Source organism: Branchiostoma lanceolatum, chromosome 4 (genome assembly GCF_035083965.1).
Source record: "Branchiostoma lanceolatum isolate klBraLanc5 chromosome 4, klBraLanc5.hap2, whole genome shotgun sequence".
Taxonomy (NCBI): Eukaryota; Metazoa; Chordata; class Leptocardii; order Amphioxiformes; family Branchiostomatidae; genus Branchiostoma; species Branchiostoma lanceolatum.
Genome location: NC_089725.1, coordinates 25,522,522 through 25,545,435, shown reverse-complemented (window position 1 = coordinate 25,545,435; position 22,914 = coordinate 25,522,522). Strand labels below are relative to the sequence as shown.

Genomic DNA, 22,914 nt, shown 5'->3' with positions numbered 1-22,914 from the left:
TGCCGGTTAGTGTAGAACTTGCAAAACATGCAGCGGACTTTACTACATCGGCGTACGAGGAGAACAGCACGGAAAGGTAATGTGACAGGTGGACTTTGCTTCCAAACATTAGGAATGCGGACTTTGGTTCTACAGGTGACGTTACAGACGTAATATCATTACGAAATTTAAACGAAAGGAAATTAAATCAGCCACTGGTAAGCCGAGGAAGCCTATTTTGCTAGCCTGATTTACTGTGATATCTCCAAAGCGCAAACTATGAATTCGGGTCACTTTTGAAAAGATATTCCAAACATTTATGTATGGGTTTAGGACCCTCATTAAAAGTGGAACCAACCAACTTTTCATAATCATTCGTGACCTAATGTAACACGCCACCGTTACGACCTCAAGTCAAAAGGGCCTTGCTTGCCTACCCAAATCTGCCGAAGTGCTGTAAAAAGGCTTTGTTACTTTCTTGTAGCTGTTACTTTTTGGACTAAAAGTGTGCCAAATGCTGTTTCTTGAAAGCCATTAGTCAATCATCAATCAATTTTATCAGGTAGAGCCAGGGCTGTAAGCAAGGACATTATATAGGAGGTATGACGTCACGGGGAGTCTTACGTGAACAGGTCCCGAGGAACACCGAAAGTTGAGATCGTTATCGGATCACGTGGTTTTGCGTTACGGGTCAGGGGGCCAGTTCAGGACCCCGGGTTATGTATGATCGCTCCTTGTCCGTTCTCACGGAACCAACAGCCTTCGCCTCGGTTGAACCTTTTAGTTCTTCATTCAAGACTTGGCGAGAGGAAGTAGGGTCAAATTAGGAAGCAGAAGTAACGGTAGATCTCGTCCTGTTGGTTTGACAGCCGAATCTGTAACGTTATCGCTCAGTTCCTCTGCTGCTACTGTAAACATGTCGGACTCGGCGCCTCCTGCTTGGTTTGTTGTTCTGCTGTCATTGTTGTGCTGTTGGACAGTCTGCTCAGCGCGGCCACATCCTAAAAATCCAGGCACAGAACCTACCCAGATCCACCTATCCTACTCAGGTAACGTTAACTCTTAATTAACCTCCTTGTTATAACTGTGCCGACCTAGGGCAAGGAGGTAAACCTCCTTGCCTAGGGTTAACTGAAAACACTGGGCTGTCTGTTCTCAGGCTACCAGGCTATGGGCGATTCCAGTGACACCTCATAATTTGGGGAGGCTTTAGTTTAGACTAGTCTCTACTAGAGGTATATATAATATTTGCCAGGGGAGGTTGTCCACCATATAAGGTTTCATTGACCTGGTCTGAGGTACAGTAAGTATGGTAGTCAAATGTGGAAGAGGAAATGTGAACTTCCTGCGGACTGACTCAACTGCTGAGTCCTGGCCCTATTTTTGCCGCAAATATACAGATGTAACCGGCTCCTTACTGGGCGCCCAGTACGGAACCCATGGAGAAAATGCCGCCGATACTCGGCCCCCAGTACGGAAGGAAGTTCCGTACAAGAATTCCAGTACGGAACGGCTTTATTCCAGTACCGAAGCTTCGTCAGCACTGGACGTCCAGAACTGAATTTGTTTCGGTACTCGGGTTCCAGAGCTGAACTCCTCTCGGCACTCGGGTTCCAGTACCGATTTGCGTTCCGGCTAGGTCAACGGTCATTCGGTACTGGTTACCCAGTGCGGAGGTCATTCAGCACTGGATAACCGAGTGCCGATTTACGGATGTAACGGGTTCCGTACTGGATTTACCAGTAAATAGTGACTCTTCAGTACTGGAAGCCGAGACCTCAAATTATTTCAGAACTGGGCGTCCTGTACTCATGTTCTATTAGTACTGGCAAGGATGATCCATTGTTTGGACCCGACTGGACAGTTTTCGGGATTTTATATATATAAGTTGTCTGGCCTGAGCACATAGGCAGGCAGTTGTCTGTACATAATAATAATAACTTAATTGCAAGTTCATGCCCGAAGGCTAATTGCAGACAAACAAGTACATGGAAATACATGGGAATCTAAAAAGTTATCTAGTCTACTGTGAAAGTTCTAAGTTTACTAAGGTTGACTAAGCCCTGAAAATAACGTTAGACGCTCGTTAGAGTCTCAGCACTCGATTTCCAGTCCTGACAGGAGGGTTCCCAGTACTGAAGCTGCCCAGTACAGGAAGTCCAGTACTGAGAAAGTCTCAGTACTGGAGCTCCTGTTCTGTCGACCACTTCCGTACTGGTTGTCCAGTTCTGACAAAGGAGGCAGTTACATTTGTATATTTGCATTTTTGCCAAATAATTCTACCATCCATACCTTCGTACAGGGTATATTTAGACATAATTTCACCTTGATTCCAATGTAGGTCACCAAGGAGTTTTTCTAATATGTAGGTACGGCTACATTAAGTCTGATATCATGGGGTCAATGTCCTTGGGTCAACTGAGGCCCCAAAAATTTTTGTGGAAAGAATTTGGTAGTTCAACATACCTTTGGGTAGTTTGAGCAAATCAATAGTCATATGTGATAGGATAGCTGAAAACGTTTTATCTTGACCACTAGGCTCCCCTACCTCTATGGTTGTGACGTGGAGTACCCTGAACAACACAGCCTCTGTGGTAGAATATGGACAAGCAGACTTTTCCTTGAGAAACTCGGGGATCAGCACCCTATTTGTGGATGGAGGGAAGAAGCACAATGCCCAGTACATCCACAGGGTGGTCTTGACTGGACTCAAACCAGGATTTCGATACAGTAAGATTATTTCTTGGTTTATGGTTTTTGCTTTTTACCTTTGAGTTTTACCTCTTCAATATTTGATTTGAACTGACTCTTTGAGCTGTTACTTTTTGAGTCATTATATGATGCATGATATGACTATTTGGTTTATCTTTTTGTGAGATTCATGACATGATGTCCAAGTCAATAGTCACTGATACTTTTGAGAACCAATCCAGGCAGTGTTGCATGTATTACATGATTGTTGTTATTTGCAAGTTCTTGCCCGAGGGCTAATTGCAACATAAAATAATGTATAGAAAAAAGTATACAGACGGTGCAAGTTAAAAATGGTGACAAGTGGAACAAGTGGATATTCTTTTATAACAATGACTATGAGAAAACATGGTAATGGTGGCTGCCATAGATATAGTGCTACAATAATTACTGTATATATGACTGATTGATAATGACGTTACCATTCTTATTTCTTGATGCCTTTTGTTCCTAATCTCATCATGTAGTTTATCATGTGGGAGATGAGGTGTCCTGGAGTGAAATCTACAGTTTTACAGCAGTCCAGGATGACACCAACTGGAGCCCCAGGTTCGCTGTGTACGGAGACCTGGGTTATGAGAACGCCCAGTCTGTAGCTAGGCTCACTAAGGAGGTGCAGAGGGGGATGTATGATGCTATACTTCATGTTGGTAAGAGATAGTCCTTTTTGTTATATCAATAATGTTGATCAATTGAAGCTGGAACTGCATGCCATGCATGTTCAAAGAGGTTCAGTAATTGATTGGACAATCACATTCAAATATGACTAGCAACATTCTATATAAAGAAAATTCAACACATAAATGAATAAGGTTACAACTTATATAATACAAAATGGGAGATATATGTAAGGATAATATGCCTTTTTAAGGTATGGCAACAAACTGCAATTTCTAGTTCTGTGGTGCCAATATATTTATTTTTCCTATTTTCAGGTGACTTTGCCTATGATATGAACGATGTAAGTAAAACTCTCCAACTTAAGGGTAATGTGACAGTTCCTTGTTTTTCAAAGTGTGCACATTTTTAATTTGCTGTAAACCGATCATAGTATTTCAACCTCTAGAATTTATACACAATGCTCACACAACTTACAAAATAAGTTACATGCAAAGGTCTCAGAACACTGTCATAGAATAGCTATACCTACAATGAAAATTTTGTGTTATGTTCAACAGGATATGCATTTTGTCTGGTAAAGCAGTTTGCTTAGCCTTAGTGTCATCCAAGTTAGTTCCAGACTTTCCCTTCACTCACTAGGTTAGTAACAATGTCCTGTTTTCCATGCCCACAGAAAGAGGGAGAGGTTGGGGATGCCTTCATGTCACTGATCCAGCCTATTGCTGCTTACCTCCCGTACATGACATGTGTCGGCAACCACGAGATTGCATAGTGAGTTTGTATATAGGTGTGATATGCTAAGTTCTAAGAGCCTGACTCCATCCTCTGTAGTGACCGCTGGCAGGAACAGTAATGACTGACTCAAAGTTCTGTTTCTTTTAGATGCTAGTAGTCATGCTACTCATGTATAGTAAAATATACATCACAGAATTACCTGCACTTAATGTTGGACACACTCTTTAGTTGCTTTGTGCAAAGAAACTTTAAGCAGAATGCTGTTGTAATTGTTCTTTCTTCCTTTCTCCAGCAACTTCTCCCACTACATCAACAGGTTCTCCATGCCAGGGAATCACAACAAGGACATGTTTTACAGGTAAGAGCCATGCAGTGCACAGTAGTATGGTGCACAATTGTTTTAGCCCAGGATACTTCTAGTCTGGGTACCATCCTCCATAGTTGCCACTGAGTTCTCCCTTTTTGCTTACTGCCGTGGTGAGCAAGCAAAAGTGAGAGCTAGCAGAAATGGAGGATGGTACCCAGGCTAGGATACTTCTGCGTTTTTACCTTCATGAAAAATGGAGGTATACTTTTGGGCCTGTCTGTCTGTGTGTGTGTTTATATGTGTGTCTCCGAATTTTTTTGTTAGCATAACTCAAGAACCTCTGAGTGGATTGTAACGATATTTGGAATGCGGGTAGGTTTTGAGGAGATGAAGGTCAAGGTTGATTTGGGTGTGACCTTGTTCTGTTTCATGACCCTTTTCTTAATACAGTAGTCACTGTTGCTATTATCCTGGTTGCCATGACAAATTTAAGACACCTGTAAGGTGATATAGTCTAAAGGTTGACATACAATGTTTTAGGATAAAGAATCCTGACTCTCTTTGTTCCCCTAAACTAAGTTTCAACATTGGACCAGCCCATATCATCTCCATCAACACAGAGGTGTGGTACTTGAATGAAGAGGGCAGCAAGGACAAGGTGATCAGGCAGAGGGAGTGGCTGCACAGGGACCTGGAGGTAGGATTTTCATTTGGGTGCTTGTGGTTTACTGGAATTTGCCTTTTGTAAAAGAACAACCTACTAGAAATGATGTTTTGTTCACATCACTCATCACTCATCAGCATACTCTACATCTCCAATTGTCAGATTCTTGATATATTATTTGTAGCCTGGGTGCCATCCTGTTTAGTTTTACCATTATAATATCTATCTATACTTTGTTAGGGAGCAAGTATGGGAGCCCCAGCAAACGAAATAGGATGGCACCCACAGGCTATTCTGTTCTCACAAACTTAGATGTATTCTATACATTTTTCTAACTCTCCTAACATTATATCAGGCTGCGAACACACCGGAACAGCGTCAGAAACAGCCATGGATCATCTTGATGGGTCACAGGCCAATGTACTGCTCCAATGTGGCAAAGGACTGCATCATGGATGAAAGCTTTGTAAGTGTATCATCATAAAAAGTGCAATTCATGTTTTATCAGTTGGTTAGCAGTGTAACAGTGGGGTTCAAATGCCACTATTGTTAAACTGACTGGTCTAACTGGTGCAGACCTTTTAGCCTAGCGGTTATGGCGTGCGGACTGTGCTACTCGCCTCTTGTGTTTCAGCTGTGTTCGTGTTTTCGTTGGCATTATGCAATACACATTGAGTGGCCATTTCTTGCTACTTTTCTACAGGTTATGTTAAGCTGCATTGTATAGTTATGTTTAACTACATTGTATACATGGTAGACCTTCCTGCTACAATAGCACTTTGCTTTGAAGGTTTTATTGTTATGCAATTTAGACAACTGAATATTTTTTCTCCTCAGGTAAGGCAGGGCATACCAAAGCAAGGCATGCCAGGGTTGGAGGACCTGTTGTACAAATATGGTAAAGTTGTAATGTCATGATTTGTAAACTTTCTGAATTTGACAGCAGTCTTGGTTCATAACCTATTTTGTTTCTGAACCCCAGTATTCTAAATATCTTCCTTTCCCCCATACAGGTGTAGATCTGACCATCTGGGCCCATGAACATTCCTATGAGAGACTATGGCCAGTGTATGATAAAATGGTACTGAGACTCTACCATTTAGTATACTGTAGTAGTGAATGCTTGGTCTTTGAGTTACTAGAACAGGGAACAGAATCTAGGTGTACTTAACTACACAAGGCTGAAGTTGAATCTTACCTGTAGCTGTATCTCTTTATGGGTACTTCTGTTATGATATTGAAGCAGCTTGTGCAACTTTAGATTTTTTGTGCATGGGTATTATGTATTAATTTTGCTCCTCCTTCCATCAGGTTATGAATGGTAGTGTGAACGAGCCCTACACCAACCCCCAGGCACCTGTCCACATCATCACTGGATCAGCTGTAAGTCAACACTCTTGCTCCAAATCAGACTGACTGCCTGGGTTTTAGTATGAGATTTTGTACATTGAAAAAAAAACTTGTTAGTAGAATACCGGGGTATCCATTATTTGATTACACTGCCCTTCCTGACACACTCCAACCAAGAGTATTAGCTGTATTGATTTGAAAGGTTGCAGTCATGGACCAAAACAGCTAGTCACAGTTGTTGTTGAGATTTGGATTCAGTCAGGATTTATTTATCAATTTCAGGGCTGCAAGGAGAGGCTGACACCGTTTGTACCCAACCCTAAACCATGGAGTGCTTTCCGCCTGGATGACTATGGCTATATCCGTATGACAGTCATAAACTCAACACACCTGTACCTTGAGCAGGTGTCAGATGACCAGGTGAGACATCCCACCTTTGAAATGAAAGTGAATAGCAGTAAGTGATTAGGTGATGTGATGATGAATCACATCTGATCTTGGACCTTATCATGGTATGGTTACCAAACTTTTTCTGGAACATTGCACATGAACAGGTGCACCTGGCTGCAGCTGTTTTTTTATGCCACACACATTGCCACTGCTGCAGAACAGTGAATATTCTGAAATTCAATGCATTATAGGTACCTGAACTTTCCTTTTACATACATATGTAGTTACATAGCCCTTGAGTACCAGAAGGTAGTATGTACAAAATGATTTAGAGATATGAAACAACCAATAACTCATTACACCCACACCCCAACTTGTCTGTTTCCTTCAGGATGGAGTTGTTGTGGACAGCATGCAGCTCATCAAACATTCCCATGACTCCTACTCCACCACAAACTATAGTGGCAACAGAAGGGACTTATAAGGGGAAAGTAGAGGGCAGAGGTGGAATCAGCCAAGGAAGGACCCGGGGGGTCCACCATTTTAATGAATGAATTTATTGAAGATCACTAAGGTGTTTCTGGGTGTGTTTTTAAAAAAATGCGAAACCCTCCAAAGCAAAGAACACTAATCACCAAATCTATTTGTGTGCAATTTTACAAAGTTTTTAGTAATATATATTCTATATGTGTTGTTGAAAAATGTATAGCTGCTGACTTTTAAGTGCTGTATATTTTCTTAGTCATACCAATTTTGATAAACATATGAAATGATAAATGGTTTTAGCATATTGAAAATAAAGGGGCTCATTGGAAATACAAATGTAATACAAAATGTGTTACTTAAATAAGTGATACACTTCATTGTATGTTGCTAAAGTAGGCAATTTCAAGTGTATTAGTCTATGGTGTAAAATGGTGAATTGATGGCTCCTAGCAAAAAAAAAGAAGAAAAAAAATATGTAGAATGTTTTATTGATAATGGAAATAGAAATAGGTGTTTCCTATAATCCAATTGTAATGAAGTAAATTTTCTTGTTCAAAGTTATTGTACAAAAGATTCTAAATACACTCCAGACAACCATTTAGGAATTAAAGAATTGAACTTAAGTACATCAAGCTGTCTCTTGATTGTATAAGGCAATGTAATAGATACAAGTCGGACCCAAGCTGTATCAAAAAGGGAACTGCCTCAGAAATATTTATTACCTCAGTTCTACAATTACCCATGTGTCCTTAATAACCCCACTTCGCTCTCCTTCAATTTGAAGTCTTCTTAGCAAAATATACAGCATAGTTATTATATTATTATACTTTTTTATCTCTTCACTAAAAAACTATTAACACCCATAAGATAATTTTCTTTGGACAATTTACAATTCAACATAGATTTACGAGATTCTTCAATTATCTATGAGTATAAACACATTTAAATCCATATCATTGTTATCAAAATGCATCATTGATGTAGACAATATTGATAATGCATGTACAATCATATTACAATTGATAATACATAAAAGCTGTTCATACATAATTACTTCCTCAGTAAAAAATTTAAGGCACAGATGCATTAGCAGCAGTCACTTCCTAAGCAATAGAGGATTATCTTTGTAATTTCTCAGACAAATTTGTAACCACATACAAACTATCGGTGTTGTAGTAATTTTGGGCACTCTTCCTTGTGGCCCTCCCTCCAGTGCTTCCTTTGACACTCCTTTGAGCAGTAGTGGGCCCTTCGGCAGGAGGCACATTTGCCGAACTTCTCCAAATAGTCTGGCACCCTCTTGCAGTACCCACAGATGAAGTGCACCGCCTCTCTTCTGATCATCTCATTTCTCTCTTCAGGATCCATCCCTGCAAAGCTTTTATGTTTCAAGTTCTTGGAGTTCAGGGTGTCTCCTAAGAGTTGGACCAGTTGCTGTGGGAAAATAGGAATTGTCGAGAATGCAACTTCTGGACTTGAAACACAGGAACTGGGGTCAACTTTTTTCACCTAATGTACTAAGCAGTTATTCCTAAAGATCGTAGACTGACTGAGATTTTGCTTCAATTTAAGAAGCAAAGCCCTGTTCTATCAGATATACTACCACAATTTGTAGCGGCCCAGAGAAACCAAGAAGGTTGCATTGCCAAGCCCATTTGTATATGCATGTATATTGCTATCTTAAAATAGCTGCAACTGCAAGAGTTAACTACCAGTGACACTAACATGATTGATTCTTTGTTAAGTTGACATACCTTAGTGCTAGGTCCTCCTTCCCAGGCTGGTTCTGAAGCATCTTTATGGACAACAACTAATGGACCTTCCCAGTCGATTCCACCCGAAGCTCTGTTCTGTCCTGATCCTTTTGTCTTTCTCAGAGCGTCCCAAACATTTGGAGTTGCATCGCCAGCTTCCTTCTCCACATGTTTTTCTCGCTCCTCTTCACTGGCTCCGCCCTTCTTCATCTTAGATTTCTTACTGGCCTTTTTACTACGTTCAGTTTTCTCCTTCACAATCACAGTTCGTTCTCTTTCTTCAGCAGCATGTACATGTATCTTATATGAAAACTTTGGTGCAACATCTTGCTCCAAATTCTTCTCAGTGTGGTCAACTTCTTCCTTTCTTGGGCCCCTTCCTCTCTCAGTAGCACATGATTCTTTTCCATTCACTTTTGTGCTGTCTCCTCTCTGATCTTTCTTCATGTTGTTTTCACCATGTTCAGCATCTCCTTCCCCTAGTTTTGCCTTTCCTTCTGTAGTTGATTCTCTCTCATTCAGACCTGGAGTGTCATTTCTCCTATCTTGCATCATGTTCTTCAAAGCATTGCCAAGTTCCTCCTTTCCTGATTCCGCCCCTCCCTCTGCACCTGCTTCTTTCCAATTCAGTCTTGCTTCACCATCTTCCTTCATGTTCTTCATAGCTTGGACGAGTTCCTCCTTTCCTGATTCCTTTCCTGTTCCCTCTGCACCTGTTTCTTTCCAATTTGCTCTTGCTGCACCATCTCTCCAATCTTGCTTCATGTCTCTCTCACTGAAGCCAAGTTCTTCCTTACATGCTCTTCTCTCTTCCTCCTCATCATCTGATCCCTCCTTGATAATTACCATTGTTCCCTCTTCCTTTAAAGCTTCCCTAATGCTCTCCACATTGTGGTCGGCACGTTTCCAAATGCTTTTGTTGCCGAATCTTGCAATTTGACTGTCTGTTACGCTGTCTTCATCCAGGTCCAGCGGCTCCCTCATCAAGCTAAGAGGTTTCAGAGGAGGGGCAGGCCCGTAAACTTCATACTTTCTCTCCCTTGTTGCCCCATCGATGAGGATCTTGTCACAGTTTGTTTCCCTACAGTAATGGGATGTGTGACAATAAGTGCAGGGCTTGAAATTCATTTTTGGAAATAGGTGCACTGGTGCACCCAACCCAAAGAAATAGGTGCACAGAAAGAATTTTGGGTGCACAACACAAAATAAAGTTAAATGTCAACAAAAGAAATTGCTTCCTCTCTTAAGAACTTAAATCTGTAGCTAGCTTAAGTAATACATCAAATAAAGTACAACAGAAGGTTATGTACTTACATTTCAAGAATATCATATATACTAGTGTACAAATGCACCTTTATCCTATAGCCTACAAAAAAATATCTAGGTGCAGTGGTGCACCCACAGTCAAAAATTAGGTGCACAGCTCCAATTTTGGGTGCACAAAGGTGCGCATGCACCCAGTATTTCGAGCCCTGAAGTGGGTTCACGGTTCCAACTGCACATGTGCAAGGTCAAAGGTGAAGGCCCCTGACCAGTAAACAGTTCTTGTCTAAACCATGCTTGATGCATGTCAACGCGTTTTTTTAATGTCTCAGGGACCTTGAACCATGAACCTGCTTATCAATTTACTCTATTTACTGTCACAAAAGATGTGTCTCATAGTGTTGACAGTTCTTGAAGTACAATTTGATCGAAGTGCTATCTGAATGAAAACTAACTAGACAGTGGCATTAGACTGCATGTTAGGTAAATCATGTAGTTCATAAGTCCCTATATTGGAGAAAGCTAACAACTTAATTCACAACTAACTAACTAAACAGTGGCAATATACTGCATGTTAGGTAAGTCATGTGGTTCACATGTGATTCACAAGCTCCCATATTTGAGAAAGCTAACAACTTATTTAGGTAAGCTCAATTCTTTCCTGTTGGACACACAGGGCAATCTAGAGGACGACAGAGAAGTTATAAAACCTCACCTGTACACTTTCAATATCAGGTCCTCCCCGGATGGTGGGCAGCCTGCGACTTTCCAGTCTTGCTTTTGGCTCACCAGAACCCACTGTTTCTCCTCAGGGTACTCCCCATCCTCCACGGGGAAGTTCTCTTTAAGCCACATTACTTTAGGTAACAAAGTGTAGGAAAGGAACATGTCATGAGAATAGCTTGTTCATTATACAGTAAATGCATTTAAGTTTGCGTTGATTTAATTCATGATCACTGGGAAGGAGAAAATGGAGTGTTTGCGGTTGTTTTGAGTTGTCGACATTGCTATAGTCAGAAACTGTTGACTCAGCAAGGGTGCAACAGACAGAAAAAACAGTCGCCTCCGACACATCATGATACGTGTACTGTACAATGTACAGTATGTACTTGTAGGACTTAGACAAGGCAGTAGGTGGGTAGAAGACAGTACAGTACAGTACATGTACTCACACTCAAATGATATGAGGGAAATGGAAAGCCGGAACAGGAAGCTAATCACAAATTGTCACACCAGGTCAACTCTGTGTTGTTGGATCCCAGTCTAATAAAGGCTGAGGGCTGGAAATTCTTTTTTTGGAAATAGGTGCACTGGTGCACCCAACCAAAAAAATTAGGTGCACAGAAAATATTTTGGATGCACCACATGAAATAAAGTTGAATGTCAGCAAAACAAAAGTTTGACGCTACTGCCTCTCTTAAGAACTTCAATCTGTAATTCTATCCAGATTTCAACCAAGCAATACATCAAATAAAGTACAACAAAAGGTTATATTGCTTTTTCTGACACATTTCAAGAATATTCTGTCTGCTCGTGTACAAGAGTACCATTACCCTATAGAGTACAAAAATATCTAGGTGCACCAGTGCACCCACAGTCAAAAATTCCATTTTTGGTGCACACAGGTGCACATGCACCCACTATTTCGAGCCCTGAAAGTTGTCTCAAACCTTTTATTTTTCACCGAAGCCAGACAACATAACATCTTGGAACATATTAGAAATTTTAATGTTTCCTTCTGTAGAAATGATATGAAATAGAATTGCATGTGAAACTTGCACAAGTGCCTACTTACATGCTCTAGCTTTCATCTTTTCAGCTGCTCTTCTCTTCTTTTCCAACTGGTCACAGTAGGATGGGTCTTTCATGTTTCTGTCATTCCTCCGCCTCAGTCGCTCCACTCGAGCATCGTACCTTTCCTGGGCTCTGCTGACCTTACGGGCGACACTCCCTGTATCTCTGCCACCAACCATCACTCCTGGAAAATACAATAATTGTACCTTCACTGATATTGAAGTCATCTTAGTTCATACCAGGGCTGTCTCCAGGATCCGTCCCTCCGTCCTAGGATGGAAATTTGCTTGTTGGGAGGAACATATATTTCCCTCATGCATCCAAAAAATTTGAACATGAAATTGATGAAAATGTATTTTTATAAGGTTAGCATGACAGAATTACCGACGAAATTAACAACATGGGCTTTCAAACAATGAGTGGGACGGAAAAATATTTTAAGCTGGAGACAGCCCAGGTTCATGCTCTTGAACACACTATGAAGTACAGAATCTAATGTAATGAGTAAGCTAAATTTGTCAGATCAACTGGGGAGATATGCATTTCATGTAGAAGCTTTGCGCCGTGGTCAGGTTAAGTGCATACTTACTGGGACACTGATTCAGTAGGATGTCTTCTGTGTCCCCCACTGGAAGCTCAAAATACTCCAGGTAGTCGAGCCAGAACTTGCCATTCCATGTCCAGTCGATCAGGCCCTCTCGGTATATCACCTCTGCGATGTGCCAGCTCTCGTGTCCATCCAGTTTCATCAGGTTCTCCAGGATGATCGTGTTGTAGAAGTCATTGGGAGAGTGGATGAGCGCCGCGCACATGTAGAAAACCATCAGGTTGCGGATTTCCCTGAAGTTGAAGAGGGCGCGATTTTTTCGCGCGACAATGTAATCCACGATGTGCTCCATCATGTAGTCGTCAAAGTAGGAGGAGGAATCTGCAAACATTTCCCCCAGTATGTGAGCAAGCGTAACGCCATAGTCCCTGTCCATCAGCCAGTACTTCACCACACACTGGATCTCGTGGGTGTAGCAGTTCTTCCTCACCCATTGGACGTTACAGATTTGGAGGAAACGTTGGACCTCTGACTTGCTGCAGGTGTTGAGGTAGGGTGCGAGCACCCTGATGGCATGCATGTAGATGTAGTAGTCCTCCTCCACATACTCATTGTCCTCACCGATCCTCTCATCCTTCAATGGGACCATGATGAAGTCTATCAGACACCTGGTGATGAAGTCAATGTTCCTCACAGGGTGTGCTCTATCAGTGGTAAAGATCTCCTTGTACCGCTCCTTGCACTTAGTGATGTAGTATTGCCGTTGTCTCTCAGCACATCTTTCGAGACGCTGTATTTCTCCTTCCGAGAGTTCCGAGAGTTCGTCTTGCATCATGAGTCGTGTCTTATGGTCGAGCAAAAGACTTGGAGCACAAGTCCTCCGAAGGAAGTGGATTTGGAAGAGCGGTGAGAGCTTTGTACACACCCATTCCTCTCCTGAAACAGAGATGGCACATACATGTACATTATCAATTTATCTATCTAGTCCCTTACTCTCCAGGTCGTTGGGGGGACAAGGTAGACATGGAGATGAAAAGCTCTCTCCAGACTCGTCTGTCTCTTGCAGCAGTCAGCCTTTGGACCAGGTTTAGGGACATCCACATTTGTATATAACAGTGAAAGAAAAAGACAATGGCTGAACAATGGGAGATCTCAAAATTGGTGCAATTTTTCACAATCAAGAAAGAATCAAAGACGTACCTGACTCCTGCCATGATTCTTCATTGAAGATGTCATTGTCTTCCTTGTACCTCTCGCTCACATCATTCAAGACACGAAGAACAAGTGCCAGGAGGTCACGCCTTTCTTTCCTCACCTCTTCATCATTGTTCTTGACGACTCCAAGAGCTGAGAAGGGGAGTAATATAGAATCAAAACTCTTCACAATTGATGATATCGTGGTTAAATAAAGGTAATGAGTCTGTCATAACTTTCCATGTATCATTAAAAACTTTGTTGGTCACAGCCTTCTTTTTATCTATTTTTCAGTAATCTTTATATTTTCATCAAGAAGTCAATTGCACAGCACACCTACATGAACCTGCTGCAACTCTAATCTCATCAGCTTTTAGACTTGAAATGTAAGTTGGAATCATGACTTTTTTGATAATTTGTTTCATTAACTCTTTCTCTTCACTCAACTTTTATTTCAATTTAACTGAATGTCACAGTGCATAAGCTGAAATAAGGCATTAACTTGTTCCAGATGATAGACATATATATATATTTTTTTTAAATCTTTCTTTATTCACGTTTTAACAAAAACAGAGAAAAGCATGGCAGTTTACAAAACAAAGGACATGAAGTACCACAAAATCAAAACATAAAATCCGGATAGACATATTTAATTGATTCAACCTTGGCTTAAATCATCAACTGGGGTGGAAGAGAAAAGGGTGAGTACAGAAAGTACACCCATCTGTTGAATGCTTTATGTTGATTCATTATTGTGGGATATAGTGCTTATCAGGATTTGAATTACACGTATGTGTATATATGTACTCATTGTCATAGGCTAATGACAGAAACAATAGAGAAAACAGCATTGTTTCTCTTGGATCCCAGGAATGAAAACACACAAGGCTAAGTACTGAAGGCACAAGACACTACACTATATATTGATGTTAATGGCAATCTTAATACTTGCCTTTCAACTTTTAGACAGAAATGGAATTTGTACCTTATTAGATTACATAGAGGACCACCTGTAGCACCTTAGAAGTTTTTGAACATCAGAGTCCTTCTTGTCATTTTTAAAGTTTAAGAACACTTTCTTTGTCCTTCAGCCATGACTGACCTGGCCTTGAACACCTGGGAACTTTTAAGCTCTCCTCATAACAATGAATATGAGTAACTCACCTTTCAACTTGCGGACAGTTATGGACTTTGTCTTTAGTTCTGCAAGAGGACCCAAGAATCTTTCTGGCCTGTGTAGTATGTGTATTTCAGGGTCTTCTTGACACGTCACATCAGACGTTGTGTTTTGTAGAGCCATTTCCCCCCTTCCTCCATGAACATGAACCTTGCACACCTGGCAACTTGCTTGAACTCTTTCTCTGAGGTCTTCCTGCAGTTTTTGTGCCTGTATAACTCTTACATTTATTGCATGATATATACACTCCTTTAACAAATCCGAACAAAATGTAAACATTTGAAATACTGACAGTTTGATATTGGCTAATCTCTGTATTTGGTCGCTTTTAGATTTCTCATAAATTTTCGGAGAATAGAATTCTAGGCATATTATCTAGAGGCAGCTACTGAGTCTGAGGCCCCCTAGCTGTGAAGAAATCAAAATGGCGTCGACCCTTTTGGGTTTTGCCACTCGTTCGCTCGTGTCCAACGGCACTTTGCTTAAGCGTGTCGTCCCCCAGACAGCATCAGCCTTTCAAGTGACTAGGTGAGTGTTTAAAGACTCGACCTACATCAGTTCGTGGCTTGCTGAAACCAGTTTATCTGTTGAATTCGCACATTTGCATGTGTCCTTGGTGCGTTGTGTAATAATTTTTGGGGAGGGGGGCGTTCAGTGATTATATGATCATATTATGTGACAACATTGCGATGTTCACGCGCAGTTTGTGACGGAGAACATTGGATCTGTCCCATGTGGCCATACCACGTATGACCTTACTTTCTCGACTTGATTAGCCCATTTGTCTAATAATTACTAGTAGTTCAATGCTTTGAAGTTCTCCAAAAGAACAGTAACGTTTTTGTCTGGTTGGGCTATATCAGAGATCTAAATTTTGCTTGTGTGTCCCATACAGAGGGGGGAAGCAATGGCACCCAACGGTCGAAGACATTCAGGAAACAGCTGGTGCAGTCTTCTACACAGACCCGAAAGAACCAAATAGATGGGCCAAGGATATCAAACCATGGAGTTGTAAGTAACTTGACATGAAAACTTTGCATGCCATGGTGTTTTCAAACAAGTTATTGTTGTGGTTGTGCATGGACAGATTATGAGATTTTCACCATCTTGTACAAATCACTCGTAAGACCCCATCTTGAATATGGGGTGCCAATCTGGTCACCATGCACTTGGAAACAAGCTGAGCAGGTGGAAAACATTCAGAGACGTGCAACTAAGAGAGTATATGCACTGACAAATATATTGTCGATGATCCATGTGCATAACTTCACATTTACTGTTACTTTATGTACACCTTTGTTCCCTAACAATTTGCCCTTTGCCTTGTAGACAGAGAAGTATACTTGCTGTCAGTGTGTATGTGCTTCACAGTTTTACATAGTTTTTACTTACCGGTAGATGTAGTTGTGTATGAAGAGCTGCTGGAGGAATTTATTGGCCTTTTATTTTATGATTGTGTGTTCCTTGTATCTCACTCCACAGTACGGGATCCCACCCCAGACACGGAGGTCTCCAACTTGACCGTGAACTTTGGGCCCCAGCACCCGGCAGCTCATGGTGTACTCAGGCTGGTCATGGAACTCAGCGGAGAGGTCAGGGCTTACAGCAGTGTACAGATAGTGTTAGAGAAGAGAAACTGACATAACTAGATAACTAGTACTTTTACTTTTGAATTTGAGGAAGTCCCAGATGACTCACTTAGCTGGTGACCCACAAAAGGAAAGTGTCACCAGTTTACCAATAGAAGTACAAAATAATGTATGTTGACTTGCACACACATGCATGTAGCCAGCAGTGGTTTGGTCTCTCGTCTTGAAAATGCCCAAACTTATTTCTTTATTCTACGTGTTACATTGCTACGTGTCATTATTATAGTGTTATACATGTATGCATGTACATGTAATGATATGTTGTCTTACATTTGCAGAGTGTCAAGAGATGTGACCCCCATATTGGACTGTTGCACCGAGGCACAGAGAAGCTGATAGAGTACAAGACCTACTTACAGGTACAAAACCAGCTACTTATCTTCGGATATCTAAGGAAGACCATCCATGTGAAGACAAATGAGAATACATGTAATTGAAATTTATACCTTGAATGGGTGACAACAGTTGGACGTAGTGTGGCAGCTATGCCACAGCTGATAGGGAAGCATTTGTTATTTAAGATTTAGTATTGAAAACTTTTAACTTTTATCAGGATCATGTTCATTAGTCTAGATATTTATCTGTAACTTGTCAAACTATTGGTAGAGAGAACCATTTAATGTTACAAACCTATGTGTTTATTCTCTTGTTAAATTCAGGCGCTTCCGTATTTTGACCGATTGGACTATGTGTCCATGATGTGTAACGAGCAGTGCTACTCTCTGGCTGTGGAGAAACTACTTGGCATAGAAATCCCGGAGAGAGCCAAGTATATCAGAGGTAATGTCCTACTTCTCAGTCGGCCTGTCATATTAAATATTTGGATGGGGGAAATATTAGCTATATCCTGTAGTAGACCTGTACATTACACTATATGTATTATAATGCATTGGGACTGCTGTAAGGTTGACAGAAATGATTTTATAACTTGTGTTATATCATGCATTTTACACATTTAGCAGGTAAAACAATGACTCCTTTTCGTTTTAAAACTTGAGGAAAGACAAAAAGTTGGGAAAGATCAATATGACATTTGTGTTTACTCTGTGCACTGTTGACAGCACAATTATATCATGAAAGTGAACGGAAAGTGTTCCAAGGCTGTTAGGTTGGCTCTCCACTCCACACAGTTAGATTGAAACATTTGGACCAGCATAACCAGCATATGTGTGACCCATAATGTTGTGGCATTTCTCGACCCATGGAAGGCCTTAAGCTTGTTCTGTTCCACAGTACTTTTCTGGGCTCACTACCATTTGTTTTATCTCATCTGCAGTGATGTTCGGTGAGATCACAAGAATCTTGAACCACATCATGGGAGTGGGCACCCATGCCCTGGACGTGGGAGCCATGACACCCTTCTTCTGGATGTTTGAGGAAAGAGAGAAGGTCTGGGGCTTTGTGTTGTATAAGACTGTACACTGCTTTGACATGTTATGTGGTGCACTATTTGATCTTTATTACACAGACTCCCTTCAATTTCAAGTTGCATGCTTTTGCTCCACACAATTATGTTGCTAACATCATCATTCTTGGGGTCCTGTGCAAGCAGTGGGCACAGCATTTTCTATGAAGTATGTATCTTTAATAGCATGATATCCTGACATCTCCATCATTCCTTACTTCTGCCTACACACAGATGATGGAGTTCTATGAGCGTGTGTCCGGAGCCCGTATGCACGCTGCTTATGTTCGTCCTGGAGGGGTGCAGCAGGTCAGTCACTTTACTAGTTTAGTATTGTCATCAGAGTTTTTATGTTTTGCTTTTCATTGCCTGAAGAAATTGTAAGTGGAATAATTGTTGTGTCCCTCTCTTTACCGATGAAGGCAGAAGGTTTAATTTGCTATTTCTCCAGTATGTTCTTTGCAACCTCCCTCTACTTAGCATAGATACCAGACCCTTTGTGCTAGACGATATTAACCCCAAGGAAAGCACATCATACGCGATATAGAGTTGGCCAGTCTCTCTTGGCAGATAATTGGAGGCCATGTGGCAACTGTACTGGCGGGGTAAATTTGAAATTTGCTTCCCCGTCTGAAGGATTAGCGACTGTAATGCGGTAGTCTGGTAGGCAGGCTACCCTCTACTGAGTATATTCTGCTTTATCCTACAACATGTTTGACTCCTGTTTTGCAGGATCTTCCCCTGGGTCTGATGGATGATATCTATGACTTCATTACGAAGTTTGCCCAGCGGATAGATGAGGTGGAGGAGATGCTGACGAACAACCGCATCTGGCGGAACCGCACTATTGACATCGGCGTCATTTCTGCAGAAGATGCCATCAACTATGGGTTCAGGTGATCAATCCTCTGTCTCACAAAAGATGTTCCTCCTGTTGGAGCATAGAGACCCTCATGTTTAATGCTTTACAACCCTCTTGAACTCGGTTTTTAATCCTAGAATTGTAGTATCCACTTTCGGATCAGAAGCGGGACATTTTTCATACTCTTTACTTCAACTATGTACAATTTTTTTCAAGGCCTTATCTTTTGTATTCCTGGCACACAGTGGCGTGATGTTACGCGGTTCAGGAATCAAGTGGGACCTGCGGAAGGTCCAGCCTTACGACGCGTACGACCAGGTGGAGTTCGACGTACCCATCGGGAGGAAGGGAGACTGCTATGACAGGTCAACAACTACTCTTTATTTTAGTTAAAGCCACGCCAATTTATTACCTTCATTCTTGGATATTTTAAGGTGAAAATGTAGCCAGCAGACGTCATAAAAGCAGAGGAGAGGGGGCTTGAATGTTATTGTATTATTTCAATAAAACTGAGTTCGCCAAGGCATGAACCTGGTCCTCAAGCTCTGTTTTTATGATGTTAAATGTATTCTTAAGAAATCTGAGAACCAGGGATTAAATTTCTGTGGCCTTATGTATCAAAAATGATAATTCAAAGGTGTTACTACTACTTTTGGTGTAAATTTTTTTAATCATCACACATGAAACATGCAACAGCTTTAAGTAAGGTACATGTACTATGAAAGATTTCTGCAACAACAATTACTGTGCATTTCAATGTCCAAGATGTATCAAACCATTAGAACGTAACCATTCTTTCTTAAGTAGAGAGTTTTACGTATTTTTGAACAGCATTACCTGAATATAGAGAAACAAAATCCTTTATTGTGAGATTTGTATATTTCCTCTTTCTGCAACAGATACTTGATCCGTATGGAAGAGATGCGGCAAAGCTTGCACATCATTCACCAGTGTTTGAACAAGATGCCTGAAGGAGAGATCAAGGTGCTATAATCTTAGTTGTTCAGTTTTTTCCTACTGCTATACCTGTCAATGAACATAAAGCTCCTGTCAGACATTCAGGAACTTCCCATGACTTTGCTCCCAACCAAAGTCGTTGATGGGTTGGGAGTCGGCTGGAATCCATACTATTCTAGCTCCAGTCTGCTCCTCTGATCACATCTGAGAAGAAGATGACTTTCCTGAGTGTGATTTGTCTAAATTCATAGTCAGCTAGTGCAGACAACTTTAAAAGACTTGTAGGCAACGTCACCAACCAACACCCGACCAGAGATTACATTGCGCACGACTGACTCCCAACCATGGTCTGGAGAAGATTGGAAGGCCATAGAATAATGATAATGGGTTTTATTAAAGAGCATTTTGCAGCCCAAGGGCTGAATTGGATGTTCTTTACAGACATGTGACACCTGGACAAGTCTAACATATATGATGATAACAATACATGACAAAGATCCTGGTCAGCTATGTGCAATGAGACTTAATGCAAACAGTAGTCCAAACAGGTTTTAAGTTGAATCTGTGCTCTAACCCAGGTGGACGATGCCAAGATCACCCCGCCCAGACGTGCTGAGATGAAGGAGTCCATGGAGGCCCTGATTCACCACTTCAAACTCTACACAGAGGGTTACATGGTGCCTCCTGGGTCAACCTACACTGCCATAGAGGCACCGAAGGTATGTAGTTCATCTGGGTTATACTAGCAGGTGTTAAGACACTCTTTTACTTGATTTATAAAAAGCAGGAGTGCTTGGCTGATTAACTCATTGAATAAGGGGGGGGTTGATGTAGTAAGTGGTTTTGCCCAATCTTTATTCAACATACGAAAAAGCTAAGATAGACTCTCCTACATTTTTCTAAGTACCATCATAGACTGATATTACCAGAATTATTATTTTTGCATGGGTTGCACATATTTTAAACATTAAATCAGCTAATGATATCTTCCGAAACTCAAAGACATACATGGTGTCGCTGTAAGAGCTGTCTCTAGTACCTCATTCCTGAACATTAAGAAAGCTGACTTGAGTAAGCCGCTACAAGTTTCAAGTGGTCTATTCACACACCGTATAACTGCACCGTGATACAATACAGCCATTTGTTTGATTCCAGGGTGAGTTTGGTGTTTACCTGGTGTCAGATGGATCCAGCAGACCCTACAGGTGTAAGATCAAGGCACCTGGCTTCGCCCACCTGGTGAGTATACTATTGCTGCCACTCTTTTAAGTCATGATATAGGGTATTGGTGCTCGTATGTTTGTATTATCATATGTTCTGAGACCACACAGCCACCTCCCCTCAAATTACACCTAACATGTAGTGGTTGACGGCCAGTCCTCCGAGCAGTGTTCTCTCCAGGCCTTTTCAGCATAGGGGCCCCCTATGCTGTGATTTGGACCCCCTATGCTGTGATCTTGACCCATATGCTGTGTTTCAACCAGCATAGGGGTGTTTCTTTCTGGGAAGAACCTTGTGACCCTTCATGAATCTTATAAAAAGTTCATATTTGGCTTTAGAATGCGGCTGTGACAAACTTAACTTCACAAAATTTATCCCTCAAAATGCAGGAAATAGTGTCTCCTTGGCTTGTGAATTTAAGAATTTTCGGGGGGGAACATGCCAGACTCCCTACTCTGGTCATATCTCCAGCCCTCTATGTGTGACTTGCGCCGTGTAAAGTTGGCCTTCTGTCCCTGACCCCTATGCTGTGAAAAAATCCTGGTGAGAACACTGCCTCCGAGTATAGCATGTCATATTGTGAAGATTCTGACAGCTTTTTTGGCCATTCTCTTTGCCTCAGCAGCAGTGACTCTCTGTTGTAATGTTAAAACTTAAGACGTATATATATATATATTTGCTATGACCAGTGCTTGAAAGTTGACTTGCTTAAAGATCAAGTAAGCTTCAATGTGTGTATGCTGCTTTTCTGCCTAAATCACTTGTCACCATCTCCCTTTCAGGCTGGACTGGACAAGGTGTCCCAAGGCCACATGCTTGCTGATGTGGTCGCCATCATAGGTGAGTACGTTTGTTTGTTTGTTCTGCATGACAGGTAATCTGGCTTTAGGCATAACACACTAGATTTGTACAGTAAGTACAAGCTGCGTAAAATCAAACTGATAGGCTTGATACACTTCCACCCGGATAGACCCCTACTCTTTTCGATAAGTGTCACAGTGGTTGGATCTTTTACGTGCTCAAGTTGTGGCTCTACTAAAACATGGGTCCTCTGGATTTACATTCCACCCGAGAGGATGTGCCTAAATGAAGCTGAGTAGAGTGAGGAAATAGGACTGGTGTTAAGTGCCTTTCCAAAGCTCACACCATTAGGGCCTGCTAGGGATTCGAACCCAGAACCTTTAGATTATAAGTCAACTACCCCAACCATAAGACCACCTTGCCACCCTTTGTTGAGAAAAAGGCCAAATAGCAGCATTTAGCATTGCTGCATAAACAACCATGCATAGACTTTTGCCTCTCATGTTGTAAATTACCATTTTGCAGGTTGTTAAACAGTGCTGACTGAGGTTTTTTTGCCTCCCTTGCAGGAACACTTGATGTTGTGTTTGGAGAAATTGATCGCTGAGATCTTATGACCACAGCTCTTTTGAAAGCATATTTTCTGTTGTCTTGAACCCCCCATGTAGTTTTATGAATGCCATCCTTGGTATGTTATCAGGTTTACTACTGCTATCATCTCTGGAATAAAAAGAGATTATGAAATATCAAATATTCTTGTTGTGTACATACCGGTACCTTTACGTGATTGGACATAAGTAGTGCTGAGTGTGCTTGATAATCTACATCTAGGGATGCAATGGAGACTTTCCTTTGCACAAGTTACCTGAAACACCTGTACAAGTATACAATCCTCTTACCAATTCAGACAGTGGCTGGTCATCACATATCTTTGTTACACTGAAAGACACATGATGTGGACTGTTTTATTTGCTACGCAACAATAAACTGCCGTCTAAGTCTGTGAA

At 41.3% G+C, this 22,914-nt stretch overlaps 3 protein-coding genes across 3 annotated transcripts; 2 read left to right on the top strand and 1 right to left on the bottom strand.

Annotated features, from left to right (window-relative positions):
* The first annotated feature begins 657 nt into the window (after positions 1-657).
* Positions 658-7,909, top strand: LOC136433647 (acid phosphatase type 7-like). Its single transcript, XM_066426054.1, has 13 exons — positions 658-1,028; positions 2,518-2,709; positions 3,198-3,380; positions 3,666-3,691; positions 4,025-4,122; positions 4,379-4,444; positions 4,973-5,090; positions 5,413-5,523; positions 5,895-5,955; positions 6,071-6,138; positions 6,369-6,440; positions 6,690-6,827; positions 7,189-7,909. Exons 1-13 carry the CDS (start codon positions 896-898, stop codon positions 7,279-7,281), a joined length of 1,359 nt encoding a protein of 452 aa, XP_066282151.1. The 5' UTR covers positions 658-895; the 3' UTR covers positions 7,282-7,909.
* On the bottom strand, positions 7,396-15,282 carry LOC136433645 (uncharacterized). The gene is made up of 7 exons (XM_066426052.1): positions 15,000-15,282; positions 13,842-13,988; positions 12,684-13,577; positions 12,096-12,278; positions 11,016-11,157; positions 9,038-10,118; positions 7,396-8,717 (listed from the first exon to the last, which is right to left on the bottom strand). The coding sequence occupies exons 1-7, from the start codon at positions 15,133-15,135 to the stop codon at positions 8,445-8,447; spliced, it is 2,856 nt and encodes a 951-aa protein (XP_066282149.1). The 5' UTR covers positions 15,136-15,282; the 3' UTR covers positions 7,396-8,444.
* Positions 15,283-15,405: 123 nt separating this feature from the next.
* LOC136433646 (NADH-ubiquinone oxidoreductase 49 kDa subunit-like) lies at positions 15,406-22,914 on the top strand. The gene is made up of 14 exons (XM_066426053.1): positions 15,406-15,540; positions 15,908-16,023; positions 16,495-16,604; positions 16,940-17,020; positions 17,321-17,441; positions 17,938-18,050; positions 18,301-18,375; positions 18,799-18,962; positions 19,174-19,293; positions 19,828-19,912; positions 20,464-20,604; positions 21,041-21,124; positions 21,889-21,946; positions 22,477-22,914. The coding sequence occupies exons 1-14, from the start codon at positions 15,437-15,439 to the stop codon at positions 22,512-22,514; spliced, it is 1,410 nt and encodes a 469-aa protein (XP_066282150.1). The 5' UTR covers positions 15,406-15,436; the 3' UTR covers positions 22,515-22,914.

What these genes read in the sequence shown, in the direction of transcription:
- LOC136433647 (XM_066426054.1), top strand. Translation starts at nt 896, where the DNA reads ATGTCGGACTCGGCGCCTCCTGCTTGGTTTGTTGTTCTGCTGTCATTG. An exon ending in GGCAACCACGAGATTGCATA is followed by an intron (nt 4,123 to 4,378) that starts GTGAGTTTGTAT and finishes TCCTTTCTCCAG; the next exon opens with CAACTTCTCCCACTACATCA. An exon ending in GGACCTGTTGTACAAATATG is followed by an intron (nt 5,956 to 6,070) that starts GTAAAGTTGTAA and finishes TCCCCCATACAG; the next exon opens with GTGTAGATCTGACCATCTGG.
- LOC136433645 (XM_066426052.1), bottom strand. Translation starts at nt 15,135, where the DNA reads ATGGCTCTACAAAACACAACGTCTGATGTGACGTGTCAAGAAGACCCT. An exon ending in CCTACTGAATCAGTGTCCCA is followed by an intron (nt 12,279 to 12,683) that starts GTAAGTATGCAC and finishes TGTATTTTCCAG; the next exon opens with GAGTGATGGTTGGTGGCAGA. An exon ending in CTGATATTGAAAGTGTACAG is followed by an intron (nt 10,119 to 11,015) that starts GTGAGGTTTTAT and finishes CCATTACTGTAG; the next exon opens with GGAAACAAACTGTGACAAGA.
- LOC136433646 (XM_066426053.1), top strand. Translation starts at nt 15,437, where the DNA reads ATGGCGTCGACCCTTTTGGGTTTTGCCACTCGTTCGCTCGTGTCCAAC. An exon ending in TGTTTGAGGAAAGAGAGAAG is followed by an intron (nt 18,051 to 18,300) that starts GTCTGGGGCTTT and finishes GCCTACACACAG; the next exon opens with ATGATGGAGTTCTATGAGCG. An exon ending in GTCCTGGAGGGGTGCAGCAG is followed by an intron (nt 18,376 to 18,798) that starts GTCAGTCACTTT and finishes CCTGTTTTGCAG; the next exon opens with GATCTTCCCCTGGGTCTGAT.